This window comes from Peromyscus maniculatus, chromosome 5, assembly GCF_049852395.1.
Source record: "Peromyscus maniculatus bairdii isolate BWxNUB_F1_BW_parent chromosome 5, HU_Pman_BW_mat_3.1, whole genome shotgun sequence".
NCBI lineage: Eukaryota > Metazoa > Chordata > Mammalia > Rodentia > Cricetidae > Peromyscus > Peromyscus maniculatus.
In genome coordinates, this window is record NC_134856.1 from 56,678,205 (window position 1) to 56,691,843 (window position 13,639).

The window sequence follows — 13,639 nt, forward strand, 5'->3', positions numbered from 1 at the left end:
TAGCCAGCCTGCAAGGCTGGGAACCAGCGAGACACTCGAGCCCAACGGCTAGAGAGGCGATGGTCCGCCGGTGGGCGGGTTCGCATGGTGCCGTTTCCTCCTTTCCCCGTTTTGATTGGTTAAAGGGCGCCGGTGTTTTGGATTGGCCAGACTCTCTACAACCCCAGGGTGCTTTGCGGCGCTCGGTCCTTTCCGCTCGGCCGTTCTCCTGCACGGGAGGTGAGTCTCTCCTGCCGGCCGCCGCCATGGTGCTGCATCGGGCTCCATCGCGCGCCATCCGCGGCCATCGGCGACGGGAGGCTGCCTGCGCAGCCACGGAGGAGCCTCGGCGCCGACGGCAGGGGCCCGGAGCCGGAGCAGGGGCGGGAGGGTCCGGGCGGGACCTCGGGACTCTGGCCTTCACCCGCCGCCCTCCTCTCCCTCGCGGCTCTAGGCAGCCATGGCGCCCAGCCGGAATGGCATGATCCTGAAGCCCCACTTCCACAAGGATTGGCAGCAGCGCGTGGACACGTGGTTCAACCAGCCGGCGCGCAAGATCCGCAGGTGTGGGGCGCGCGGGCCTCGCGTGGTTCCCGGGGCGGGGGACCGGGGTGGACGCGTGTGGGGCAGGGGGTGACTGGTGTCTCCTCCCTGCAGACGCAAGGCCCGGCAGGCGAAAGCGCGCCGCATCGCCCCGCGCCCCGCGTCCGGCCCCATCAGGCCCATCGTGAGGTGCCCCACAGTGAGATACCACACCAAGGTTCGGGCTGGCAGGGGCTTCAGCCTGGAAGAACTCAGGGTGAGTTGGGCAGGGGCTGTCTCTGCGTTGGGTGCTCCTGGTCTCGGTGGAATGATGACATTCTCCGGAATCGCTGTACTGTCTTGATGAAAGTACTTTTGAACCCTTTTCCATCTGATGACACCGAGCCCTCTCGGCAGGGGCGGCCGGAGAGGGGCTTCCACGTGTTTCACCCATTTCTGCTCCTGGACAGGTGGCTGGTATCCATAAGAAAGTGGCTCGCACCATCGGCATCTCCGTGGACCCAAGGAGGCGAAATAAGTCTACTGAATCGCTACAGGCCAATGTGCAGCGCCTGAAGGAGTACCGCTCCAAGCTCATCCTCTTCCCCAGGAAGCCTTCTGCTCCGAAGAAGGGAGATAGTTCTGTGAGTACAGTGGGTCTTCGGGGTGTCGGGGTTGGTTCAACGTAGATGAGTCTTTGTGCCAGATCTACGCTAGTGCAGTCTTTCTATTCTACAAAATGTAGCAGTGCAAGATGAGGGGGCTGACACATGATGGGAAAATGAGCTCGGCAGGTCAGGTGTGAACCACTATAAAATCTCTGAGCTCTCCCATCTTATCGTTGGAAGCTGTTGACCTGGGCGCTGACTGGATGTTGTGTATTTGCCCCCTACACGGTTATCTAGGGACATTTTTGGGCCTAAAGTGTTTGAGTATTCAGAAATGTGAAGAAATTTAACAAGGCTCAGTGGGTGTCTGTCAATGGGGATTACAAGCAGGTAGATGTGTTCTGTGTCTGCAGTCGAACAGAGCCCTCCCTATACCTAGTGAGCCAGCCCACAGGGGCCATGAAATGTTGAGTGCTAAGGCCCGGGCAACCTGTTCCTTTGGAGCAAACCACACACCATGGACTCAACTCTTCTTGTTCTTAAAAACAGGCTGAAGAACTTAAATTGGCCACCCAGCTCACAGGACCTGTGATGCCCATCCGGAATGTAAGTAGACACTTAATTTAGGCTTAGTTAATGATGTAGACAAGCTCGGCAGGCGGAAGTGTCGTGGCAGACATTGGAGGCTGGTGAAAGGAGACTGCATTACCTCTTGTGGGAACAACCCCCCAATCTTTTAAATTTTGGGGGGAGGAGAGGGCGAGGGAGGTTCTTGGGGTAGCTCTAGCTGTCCTGAAACTCAAGAGCTGTTGTAGACCAGATTGGCCTTGAACTCAGATCTGCCTGCCTCTTCATCCCAAACCTTAGAATACAGGGGTGTGCCGCCACCACCTGGCTAACCTACATATTATTAAGGGATGGCCTTGTCATCTTGCAGAGATTTTTCATGGCCCTAACTTATCATTTCTTGTGTGTGAGGGGGTGTGTTTTTGCCTGAAGGGGGCCAGGCATGTGTCTATTGCTGTGATGAGATGCTGTGATCCAAAACAAAATTTGGTTTACACTTCCACGTTGTGGTCTGTCATTGGAGGAGAAAGTCAGGACAAGAACCTGTAGGCAAGGGCTGGTGGAGGCCCTGGGGAGGAGCACTGCTCTAGAACCCAGGACTACTACCATTCACAGTGGCCTGGGCCCTCCTCACTCTGTAGACCAGGCTGGCCTCAAAACTCACAGATCCACCTGCCTCTTCCTCTGCTTCCTGGGTGCCGGGATTAAAGGTGTGTGCTAGCTGCCCAGCTTTACTGCCCGACCTTTTGGAGGCATTTTCCCAGGCTTCTAGGTGATGACTTTTCGTTTGTGTCAAGAGAGGGTCTCCATGTGTAACCCAAAGCTGGCCTAGAACTTGCTTTGTAGTCTAAGATGCCTGAAACTCGGGATCCTCCTACCACCACCTTCCAAATACTGTGGTAACTTTAGTAGCTTATTTGATCCCAGAGGGGGTTCTGTATGTGACCAGAAGCCTCTTGCTCCTGAGATGAGAGGCAGTGTTACAGTTCTGTGGACAGGTTGCAGTCCAAGCCACCTTGATTGCTGTCTTCTTCCCAGGTCTACAAAAAGGAGAAAGCCAGGGTCATCACAGAAGAAGAGAAGAACTTCAAGGCTTTTGCCAGTCTTCGCATGGCGCGGGCCAATGCCCGGCTCTTTGGCATCCGAGCAAAGAGGGCAAAGGAAGCTGCAGAGCAAGATGTTGAGAAGAAAAAGTGATGTGCTGTTGGAGCGTTGCAATAAATTTTCCATAAAGCAAAGCTGGATTGTTTACTTACTTTTTTTTTTTATTTATTTTTACCTTAAGTGCATTGGTGTTGTCTGTATGAGGATGGCTGGATCCCCTGGAACTACAGTTCCAGACAGCTGTGAGTGGTCACGTGGGTGCTGGGAATTGAACCTGGGTCCTGGAAGAAAGAGTAGCCAGTGTTCTTAGTCACTGAACCATCTCTCCAGCCCCTGCATCTTTGGGGGAAGGGGGCACAATAGCCTGTGTTTTGTCAACTCTTCTGTATTAGAAAGCATTCCTGGGCTGGAGAGATGGCTCAGAGGTTAAGAGCACTGGCTGCTCTTCCAGAGGTCCCGAGTTCAATTCACATGGTGGCTCACAGATAACTCAGAGTCTCCATTCCATCATTGATTCTTATATTTCAGCATTGTGAGCTTTGGTTAACCACAGCTAAGGTAGAAGGCTCCCTGTTAATACCAGCTTTTGAGCTCAGGGCATCACACATGGTAAATACTGCAGCCCTAGCCCTAAGTTTTCGTTTTTTTTTCCAAAGCAGTTACTTTGCATTAGCATGTCAGGCCTTGAGTTGGCTACTGTCTAGTCCATCAATAGATGTGGTATGCTCATCTACATTAGCCTTGTGAAAGGCTGGCATCTGGTTTTTTTTTTTTTTTTTGGTTTTTCAAGACAGGTTTTCTCTGTAGCTTTGCGCCTTTCCTGGAACTCACTTGGTAGCCCAGGCTGGCCTCGAACTCACAGAGATCCGCCTGCCTCTGCCTCCCGAGTGCTGGGATTAAAGGCCTGCGCCACCACCGCCCAGCCATGCATCTGGATATTGTAATTTACCCTTTTTCTGGTTCCAGGTGCTTGCCAATCTGTCCTGACACTGGCTTATTCTCTATTCTTCGTTAGTACTTAGGTCTGAAGCACTTCCTTGCATACAAACACCAGGGGGAGCCCCAGAGACAGGTTTGGGGTCCTCGGGTGGTTTTTTTTTTTTTTTTTTTTTAAGATTTATTACATACACAGTATTGTTCCTACAGGCCAAAAGTGGTTACTGGGAATTGAACTTGGAACCTCTGAAAGAACAGTCTGTGCTCTTAACCTCTGAGCCATCTCTCCAGCCCCAGTTTTTTTTTTTTTAATTTATTTATTCATTATGTATACAGTGATCTTCCTCCATGTAAGTCTACATCATACATGCCTGAAGAAGGCATCAGATCTCATAGACAGGTTCTGAGATCTCATCATAGATGGTTCTGAACCACCATGTGGTTGCTGGGAATTGAACTCAGGACCTCTGGAAGAACAGTCAGTGCTCTTAACCTCTGAGCCATCTCCCCAGCCTCACCTTCCTTTTTCTTTGAAGCAGTTAACCAAACACTGGTGACCCCTGTGAACAGGTCCTCATTCCACGTTTGATGGACTGAAGTGGTGTGGAAGGAAGGGTCCTGGGTAACACATGCTTACCTTTGAGCCCACCTCACTAGGCACTGGAAATAAGATGTGTGGGAGACCCTAAGCATTAGGTTTGACCATTTGTTAACCCTAAGTGGGCAGTAACATGATTCCCTCCTAATTAAACAGTCAATACCAGACTGGAGACTAGTATTTGCCATGGTTCCTAAAGCCAGTGGCAGGTTCCACGCAATACTATTGAGTGGCCACAAGGGGGCAGAAGTCCCTCTTTTTGCGTATGTGAAAGACTTAAAAGATTTCGAAATTTTTGACATATGAGTGTTAGGCCTTTGTGTATGTGTGTGCACTGTATACAAATCTAGTGTCCACAGAAGCCAGAAGAGAGTATCTGGAGTTGTAAGCCACCATCTGGGTATAGGGATTCAAACTTGGGTCCTCTGTAAGAGCAAACGACCCACCAGGCCATCAATCCAGCCCCAGGTGTAGAAAACTTAATTGGATACCAGCTTATGAGTACAGTTGAGCATCCTTAGAATTTTTGCTTCGTGACCATTTTACATATTAACTCTGGTACCATAGGAGTTATGAGCCATTTTGGTCAGTTTAGAATATTTAAAAATTGTGCAAGCCTTTGGGTTGCACACCCCCCCCTACCTTTTTTGTTTTGTTTTGTTGTTGTTGTTGTTTTTGAGATAGTCTCACTATGTAGCCTAGGCTGGCCTCAAACTCAGATCCACCTGCCTCTGGCTCCCTTTGGTTTTCTTGAAATTTTTTTTTTGTTGTTATTGTTTGTTTTTGGTTTTTGTTGTTTGTTTTTTCAAGACAGGGTTTCTCTGTGTAGTTTTGGTGCCTGTCCTGGACCTTACTCTGCAGACCAGGCTGGCCTTGAACTCACAGAGATCTGCCTGGCTTTGCCTCCGGAGTGCTAGGATTAAAGGCATGTGCCACCACCGCCTGGCCCCTTTGGTTTTAAAAATGTTTTTAATCCCCTCCCCCCCAGGCAGTAGTGGGGCATGCCTTTAATCTCCCTTAGGAGGCAGAGGCAGGAGAATCTCTGAGTTATGTAGGTAGTCCTGGATAGTTGAAAACTCAGGCTTGCCACTGCCCCCCAAGATCTGGCACAGGTGTGTGCCACCATTTCTTGCATCCTTTTTCAGCATACATGTGTGTGTCTGCATGAGTTTATATGTACTATAGACCTGCAGGCACTTGCTGTAAGCTACCACATGGGTGCTGAGAACCCCTGATCATCTGCAGGAGATCCGTTTGAATGGATAGGCCTGAGGAGGGATGTAATGAACTGCCGGGTGACTACAGGTCGTTACAGATCAGATTCCCCCGGGACTGCACTGAGAGGCTCTTGTGAAGGTGCTGGAGAGATTGTTGGCTCAGTGATTAAGAGCACTACCTTTCTTTTTTTTTTTTTTTTGGTTTTTTGAGACAGGGTTTCTCTGTGTAGCTTTGCACCTTTCCTGGAACTCACTTGGTAGCCCAGGCTGGCCTCAAACTCACAGAGGTCCGCCTGGCTCTGCCTCCCGAGTGCTGGGATTAAAGGCATGCGCCACCACCGCCCGGCTAGCACTACCTTTCTTACAGAGGACCAGGTTTCAGTTTCTAGCACCCACACAATTGTTCACAACCATCTCTAACTCTCGTTCCAGGACATATGAAGCTGCTTTCTGGCTGATACAAGCAGGAAGATTTCATGTGCACAGAGATACATGTAGGCAAGTGTAGGCAACACACACACACACACACACACACACACACACACACAAAAGAGAAGAAAAAAAAGTCCCAGGTGTGGTGTTATAGGCTTGCTCAAAAGGAAAAAAAAATGATATTCCAAATTTCTTAGAACTGATATAAAGGGCTGGCCACAGGTTTAAACTCATCCTGGTATGTAAAGTAGGTAGGTCCCCATATGCAGAAGGTTGGTTCTAGGTTTTTCTTTTGTGTGTGTCTCTACAGTTTATAAGTAGCGTTATTAAAGCACTTTTTTTTTTTAATTTAACCAAAGTGACAGCAAAGGGAAGTTGGGTTGGGGACATGAAAGGTGACAGCGTGGTTAGACGGGGTCAAGACAAGCAGTGACTGGGTCCTGTGGGCTCCCACTCCTGCAAGTCAGGATCAGCAAGAGATGGTGGTGGTGGAATGAAGAGCCCTGTAGAGAAACCATCAAATGGTAACACTTCCCCAAGTCCCGGAGACTCAAGGGTTCTCTCCCTTAGAGGAGGGAGGGCCCAGGGCGTCTGAGGAGGAATCCGGTGCCCAGGAGGCCTCTTCAACACTGCCCACTGCTGTGTGGGCTACAGCAGTTTGAACCTATGGAGAAGAAAGATGTCAGCAGAAAATTCTTGGTGGGCATTAATGCATCAGTACAAGGAGTGGATATGCTGTAACACCTCAGTTCTGACATCATGATGCCAGGGAAGAGCAGGGCACCTGGCACCAGGGGCAGCTGTGCCATGTCGGTCTTCCACCACAGCAGGGGTCCAGGAGGAGCCCCAGCCTACCTGTGGCCTGGAGGGCAAAGAACCAGCTCCGTTTTGTTTTTTAAAATGGCTTTTGAGGCCGGGCAGTGGTGGCGCACACCTTTAATCCCAGCACTCGGGAGGCAGAGGCAGGCGGATCTCTGTGAGTTCGAGGCCAGCCTGGTCTGCAGAGTGAGTTCCAGGAAAGGAACAAAGCTACACAGAGAAACCCTGTCTCGAAAAATCAAAAAATAAATAAATAAAATGGCTTTTGAATGTTAGGTCATTCTTTTTGTTTGTTTGTTTTTCTCGAGACAGGGTTTCTCTATGTAGTTTTGGTGCCTGTCCTGGATCTCGCTCCTTAGACCAGAGATCTGCCTGTCTCTGTCTCCCGAGTGCTGGGACTAAAGTCGTGCGCCACCACCGCCCGGCCATTCTTCTTTTTTAACTTACAGAAAAGGACTAGGGATGCACCAATCGCCTAACATTTGCAAGAGCCTGGATTTGAGCCCCAGCATCACACACATCAAAAAAAAATTAAGAAATATATGTCTAGGAGCAGTAGAGATGGCTCAGTGGTAAGAGTGTATCCTTGTAGCGGTAACGCCCGCATTACCGATAACCCGTTTACCATGTCTGAGCGAAGGGCTGCGGATTAAAAATAGAGACAAGAGACAGCGGGTCATTCGTACGATTGGATGTCGAATGCCGTTTATTGAAAGAGGGAAGAAACCTTAAATACATACAGGCTTACAGCACAAATGGAGGAACCCCCAGAGGGCAGAAGTTCGCTACCAATGGTCTACATTCCAGACCCAATGTTCTACATTCTTGCATCTAAGTTGTTAACGCCCAAAATGCAGGATACACAAACAAGGAACTTCCCTTAAGCATTCAGAAGGGTGGATACCGGCAGGGAATCTGAATAGGGAGGACATCTGATCGAGGTCAGCAAGCAAGGCCGCAGCCACTCCCAGTCGGGGCCAGGGCCCATGGCGCCCACATATCCTGCTTCCCAGGGGCTCAGGCTTAGTGCCCAGCACCCTGGTGGAAGCTCACAAAAGCCCTTATCTCCACTCCCAGAGGCTCTGAAGTCTACTTCTGGCCAGCGCAGGCATGAAACAGGCACATGGTGCACAGAGCTGTGTGTAAGCACAACATCCGTACACGGAAACGAAATTAAAGTGATCTCTTAATTTAAAACATAAAACATATGGGGTAGTGGGGGTAAGAGGGAGGGGCTGGGAGGAGAGGAAGGAGGGGAAACTGCAGTTGGAATGTAATATATAAGAGAAAAATTAATTAAAAAAAAAATCACATAAAGCTGGGCGGTGGTGGCCCACGCCTTTAATCCCAGCACTCAGATGGCAGAGCCAGGTGGATATCTGTGAGTTCGAGGCCAGCCTGGGCTACCAAGTGAGTTCCAGGACAGGTGCAAAGCTACACAGAGAAACCCTGTCTCGAAAAACCAAAACCAAAAAATAAAAATAAAAATAAAATAAACACACATAGGTCTAGCCGGGTGTGGTGGCACACACCTTTAATATCAAGACTCAGGAGGCAGAGGTAGGCAGATCTCTGAATTTGAGACAAGCCTGGTCTATATAATGAGTACCTGGCCAGCCACGGCTATGTAGTGAGACTTTGTCTCAAATTAAAAAAAAAAAAAATGTCTATTTAGTGGCAAAGTGAAGGGTGTAACATGGGCAACACAGCATTCCAAATCCTAGAAATCACTTCTGTCTGTCCTGAAATGGGTTCGTGTAAAAACATTCCACCACAAAAATCTGTGAAGAGGAGGAAAAACTAGGTTATTGATGAAAAGGACCCAAAAGAGAGGAGAGAAACATCCAGACATCACTCCAGGACAGCTCTTGCTAAGAATATCATCAAAGCTCCAGATAAGTCAAGAGAGACTAAAATCAGCATGTCCGCTACCTGGAGCCCACCTGAGTGCGCAGCCCCATGGACTCTGTGCCTGCCTGCCACTTTGGCCCACGCTGCCAGTGCCCACAGCACCGGTGTCTCCTGGTCTCCTTGCTTTTGCCCAACGGTCTTAGCTTGGTGAGTGCCCCTCCTGCAGAGCAGGCCTACCATGTGGCTTCCGGTGGCTTCCATGTGGCTTCCCTTCCCTTCCTCCTCCTCTCCTTCTCCCTCCCTCCTTCCCTCCTCTACCCTCTCTCTCCTTCCTCTTCTCTCTCAAGTCTTCTCCTTCCTCTGTCCTTTTTCTTCTCCTCTACCTTAACCTCTCCCCCTCCCGACCCTCCTCTTTCACCTTAGATTACATGCCTAGGGAAGCCAGCCCGGCCACCAGAGCAATCCCGGAAGCAGACCTCTCCCACTGCATCTCAGGGTGACAGAGGCCTGCCCCGGGACCTCAAGCCAGGGTTCTTCTTGCACAGGAACAACACAATAGATAGTAAGCGTTGTGCTGGCTGCTGTGTACTGGTGCAATCAGTAGCTAAGCAATGTGTCTGTAGTTTCTTCTCCGCACGGCAGAGACTAAAATGTGAGTGAGATCTTGTTTGTCTCATAACGGCCTTAACCTCTCTGCTCACCACAGCAGTCTGCAGACAAATTCAGTAAACAGCCCTGTCCTTTTCCTAACCCTACTCCTGGGTCCCTTCATGGTCACTGTGTGAAACCATGTCCTTTCTGCTGTTTGTAACACTTACTCTGGACCCCACCCTGCCCTGTGTGAGTTCAAGGACCCAGAAAATGAGTGACTGCCTTAGTTCATGTACTTGGGTGGGTCCAGGAATGTGCCAAATTATCAGTGGAATGGGGGGCCCTGGGAATACCACGTAGGAGAAGGGTATTTTGCAGAGAATGCCCTTGGCTCCTAGAACAAACCTCAGAAGAAACAGGTGCTGAGTGATACAAGCCTGTGGCTGCCACCCGAGAACACATTTAGGTGGACCCTAGGTGAGGTCGGTCAGGAGCTGACGGCTGCTTCTGACTCTGCTGGTCACCAGCCCCTCGAATAACTCAAGACCTTGCTGATTAGGTGCATTTGACCTTCCAAGGCCTTGTGGCTTCTGAGGCTTGGCTGAGCCCAGACTCCAGGTGTCTTGTGAGTATGTGAAACTGGGAGACAAAAGAAGACAGAATGAAGTCAGAGGTCAGAGACATGTGTCCCTGGGATGCTAGAGTCTGGGTCTGGGTACAGAGGGTTCTCATTCAAGAGACCCAGGAGCTCAGGAAGGTTCCTGACACTGGAACCAACTCCACAGAGAACATAAGGACTGGGCCGGCATCCATAGCAGGTGTCCCTTCTGGTTAGGCCTGGGTAGCCTGGGTAGTGGGTAATAAGGCTGTTAACACACATTTGGGGATCCTGTAGGTCAAAGAAGGCAAAAGTGTGGGTTCTGAGCTGTTTGGTGGAATCTAGGTGGGGTGTCGGTTACCTCCTGCTGTGTGAGCTCCAGCACCATGGAGCCCTCCCTGATCGGCAGGATGGATTGTGTCACTGCTGGGAAACACAGGCCATCCAGCTCTGAACAGTTTCCATCAGTGTGCAACAGTCCCCCAGGGCAGGAGGGACCAGTCAGAAAATGAGTGTGAGTTGCTGCTGGCACATCTCTCAGAGAAGGACCAGACTCCATCAATAACAGATACAATTTTGTTTTATTTTTCTCTGTATTTTGATCAGTTGTGGATTCCTATAGTAGCCTCTACTATTAAAAAAAAAGGGGGGGGGGCACTAGAAAGATGGCTCAATGGTTAAGAACACTGACTGCTCTTCCAGAGGACCCAGGTTCAATTTCCAGCACCCACATGGCAGCTCACAGCTGTCTGTAACTCCAGTTCCAGGGGATCTGACACTCTGACACAGACATACATGCAGGCAAGACACCAATGCACATAAAATAAAAATAAATTAATTAAAAAAGAAAAGAAGCATCTTTGGTAATGGTGAGAGCTACACCATCTGTGGGTACGCGGGTAAGAATTTAGATGCAGTTGGAAATTATACTAGTTTAGGAAAGTGTCAGTAGAAATTTCATCTCTAGAGTGCCTGACCTCATCAGCCATAGAGAATTCTCTGGTTTTACAGTACCAGACATGAACTGCGTCCTACTGAGTGAACCATAAGTACCATCAAATGGCTGCTGGTTACCCACAAAATATAAGTGTTACTACTGTACCCCTAGGGACATTTTTCGGTGTTGGTCACTGTTGTGGTTGACAGAGTTTATTGCTAAGGGGAACTATTGATTGCTTTTTTTCTGTTGGCACTTGCGTAGCATCTCTGTGAGTTCGAGGCCAGCCTGGTCTACAGGGTGAGTTCCAGAACAGCCAAGGCTGTATAATGAAACCCTGTCTTGAAAAACCAAAAAAAATTAAATTAAGTTAAAGAAGAGGTTATGGATTTGAGGGGGAGTAGGAAGACACAGGAGAAATTGGAGAGAGAGGGAAGGACTGATGGGGGATGTAAATAAAGTATTCATGTATGAAGTTCTCCCTCTTTGTGGTTTTTTTTCCCCCTTCTTTTCTTTTCCTTGTTCTTTTTATTTTTTCAAGACAGAGTTTCTCTGTGTAGCCCTGGTTGTCCTGGAACTCACTCTGTAGACCAGGCTAGCCTTGAACTCGGAGATCCACCTGCCCCTACATCTCAAGTGCTAGGATTAAGGGTGTGCACCACCACTGTCCAACTCATGCATGAAATTCTCAAAAAATAAAAAAATAAAAATAATAGTATTACTGATACCTACCTAAAAACACTGAAAAAAAAAATCGCATAAGAGGTTTGGAGAGAGGACTCAGTAGTTAAGCATTATCGCTCTTGCAGAGGACCTGCGTTTGGTTCCCAGAACCAACATGGCTGAGGTTTGTATTAACAGCCTGTGACTTGGTCCACGATATCTGGCACCCTCTCCTGGCCTCCAAGGGCAGCAGGCATACATTGACTGCACATGCATACAGGCTAAATACTCATGTACATAAAATAAAGACATATATTGTTTCCTACAGTTTTGCAACTATATCTGAGTTAAAAGGAAACAAATGATTTTACTTAATTTTTAAACTTTATTTTATGTGTATAGATGTTTCTCGAGCATGTGTGTTTGTACACTACATGGAGGCTGGAAGAGATCATCCAATCTCCTGGGAGTGCAGTTACAGACAGTTGTGAGTTCTCTAGAGGAGTTCTTAACTCCCGAGCCATTTCTTCAGCCCCAACAGCACTGGCTTCTCTTGCAGAGGACCTGGGTTCGGTCCCCAGCACCCACATGGTGGCTCACAACCATTTGTACCTCCAGTTCTAGGGGATCCAATATACTCTTCTGGTCTCCAAGGACACTAGACATAAATGGTGCACATGCGTATATACAAGCAGGCAAACACTTACACACATAGAAATTTAAAATCTCTTAAAAAAGAAAACCGAAAGAAAGAAAGAAAGAAAGAAAGAAAGAAAGAAAGAAAGAAAGAAAGAAAGAAAGAAAGAAAGAAAACCCTCAGGCATGGTGGTTTGTACATTTAATTCCAGCACTTGGGAGGCCAAGGCTACATGGAGAGAGTCTGTCTCATAAAACAAAACAAAATAAAAAAGAAAACAAAACTTCCTTTATAAAAACCAACCAACCAAGCCCCTTCAACTAATGAAAACATTTTTGCATTTAAAAAGCTAGAGGGATAAACATAAAATGATAATGGTGTTTATGTCTGGGTGCTCAATTTAACATTTTTTTTTTTGCTCACTTATTAGTATTTTAACATTTCAGCACTGACATGTGTTATTTCCTGTATGGTAATATCAAAATATACTTGAAGGGAGATCTCATTTCCTGTGTCTGGCTAGCAGAAAAACCCGAGGCAGCAGAAGCTGGGAATAGAAGGAATTCATTGCTACCTAGAGCTGGGAGGTGGGGCTTGCCTCCCCCTCTCTGGTCCTTAGGCTATTGGACTGGAGGGGGAGGGGCGGGGGCTGGCCCAAGCATCAGGTTGACCAGGACTGCAGGGACACCAGCTTGTCCCCCATAGTTTCTGTCTGTCTATTAGTGCAGTCAGGGCCACCAGGAGCCAGCAAGCACCAAGCCGGCTTCCAGGAGGTTGATTAAAACCTTTGGTCTGAGATTCCAGCTGCCAAGCTCCTTGAGTCTTCTTTTCTTTCTCTCTCTGACTGGCCATCTGTCACTTGCCCTAGAGCTATACTTTTGTGATGGAAATGTTGAACCAGACTCAGGGTGAAGTCCTGAACCCCTCAGACAGGCAGGTGACTTTGGACCAGTTCCTGAACACTTCATTGGTTTTTCAAGCTTATTGTATTATTATTATTTATTATTATTATTATTATTATTATTATTATTATTTTGGTTTTTCCAGACAGGGTTTCTCTGTGTAGTTTTGGTGCCTGTCCTGGATCTCGCTCTGTAGACCAGGCTGGCCTCGAACTCACAGAGATTTACCTGCCTCTGCCTCCGGAGTGCTGGGATTAAAGGTGTGTACCACTGCTGCCTGGCAATTTTTGTATTTTTAATTATGTGTCTATATATGTGTCTCTGTGTGGGTATATGCATGTGAGTGCTGGTGCCTGGGAAGGCCAGAGGTATCAGATACCCCTGGATGGAGTAACAGGTGGTTATGATCGACCTGACATGGGTGTTTGGAATTGCACTCAGGTCCCTCGTAAGAGCAGTATGTGCTTTTAACTGTTGAGCCATTTCTCCAGCCCCTTGAACCTTTTTTGTTTGCTTGTTTGTTTTGAGACAAGGTCTTATGTAGTCTTGACTGTCCTGGGACTCACTATGTAGACCAGGCTAGCCTCGAACTTACAGAGATTCTCCTGCCTCTGCCTTCCAGGTGCTGGGGTTGAAGGTGTGTGGCACCCACCACTACCCGGCTGGCTCCACCTTTTT

General features: G+C 48.4%; 1 protein-coding gene and 1 non-coding gene across 2 annotated transcripts; both read left to right on the top strand.

Moving 5' to 3' along the window:
* The first annotated feature begins 69 nt into the window (after positions 1-69).
* On the top strand, positions 70-2,914 carry Rpl13 (ribosomal protein L13). Its single transcript, XM_006987405.4, has 6 exons — positions 70-219; positions 434-543; positions 637-778; positions 972-1,145; positions 1,659-1,715; positions 2,715-2,914. Exons 2-6 carry the CDS (start codon positions 440-442, stop codon positions 2,871-2,873), a joined length of 636 nt encoding a protein of 211 aa, XP_006987467.1. The 5' UTR covers positions 70-219; positions 434-439; the 3' UTR covers positions 2,874-2,914.
* Positions 831-916, top strand: LOC121829898 (small nucleolar RNA MBII-202). The gene has a single exon (XR_006072951.1). It is a non-coding gene; the product is annotated as a small nucleolar RNA MBII-202 (small nucleolar RNA).
* Positions 2,915-13,639: the final 10,725 nt, after the last annotated feature.

What these genes read in the sequence shown, in the direction of transcription:
- Rpl13 (XM_006987405.4), top strand. Translation starts at nt 440, where the DNA reads ATGGCGCCCAGCCGGAATGGCATGATCCTGAAGCCCCACTTCCACAAG. An exon ending in TCAGCCTGGAAGAACTCAGG is followed by an intron (nt 779 to 971) that starts GTGAGTTGGGCA and finishes GCTCCTGGACAG; the next exon opens with GTGGCTGGTATCCATAAGAA. An exon ending in CGAAGAAGGGAGATAGTTCT is followed by an intron (nt 1,146 to 1,658) that starts GTGAGTACAGTG and finishes TCTTAAAAACAG; the next exon opens with GCTGAAGAACTTAAATTGGC.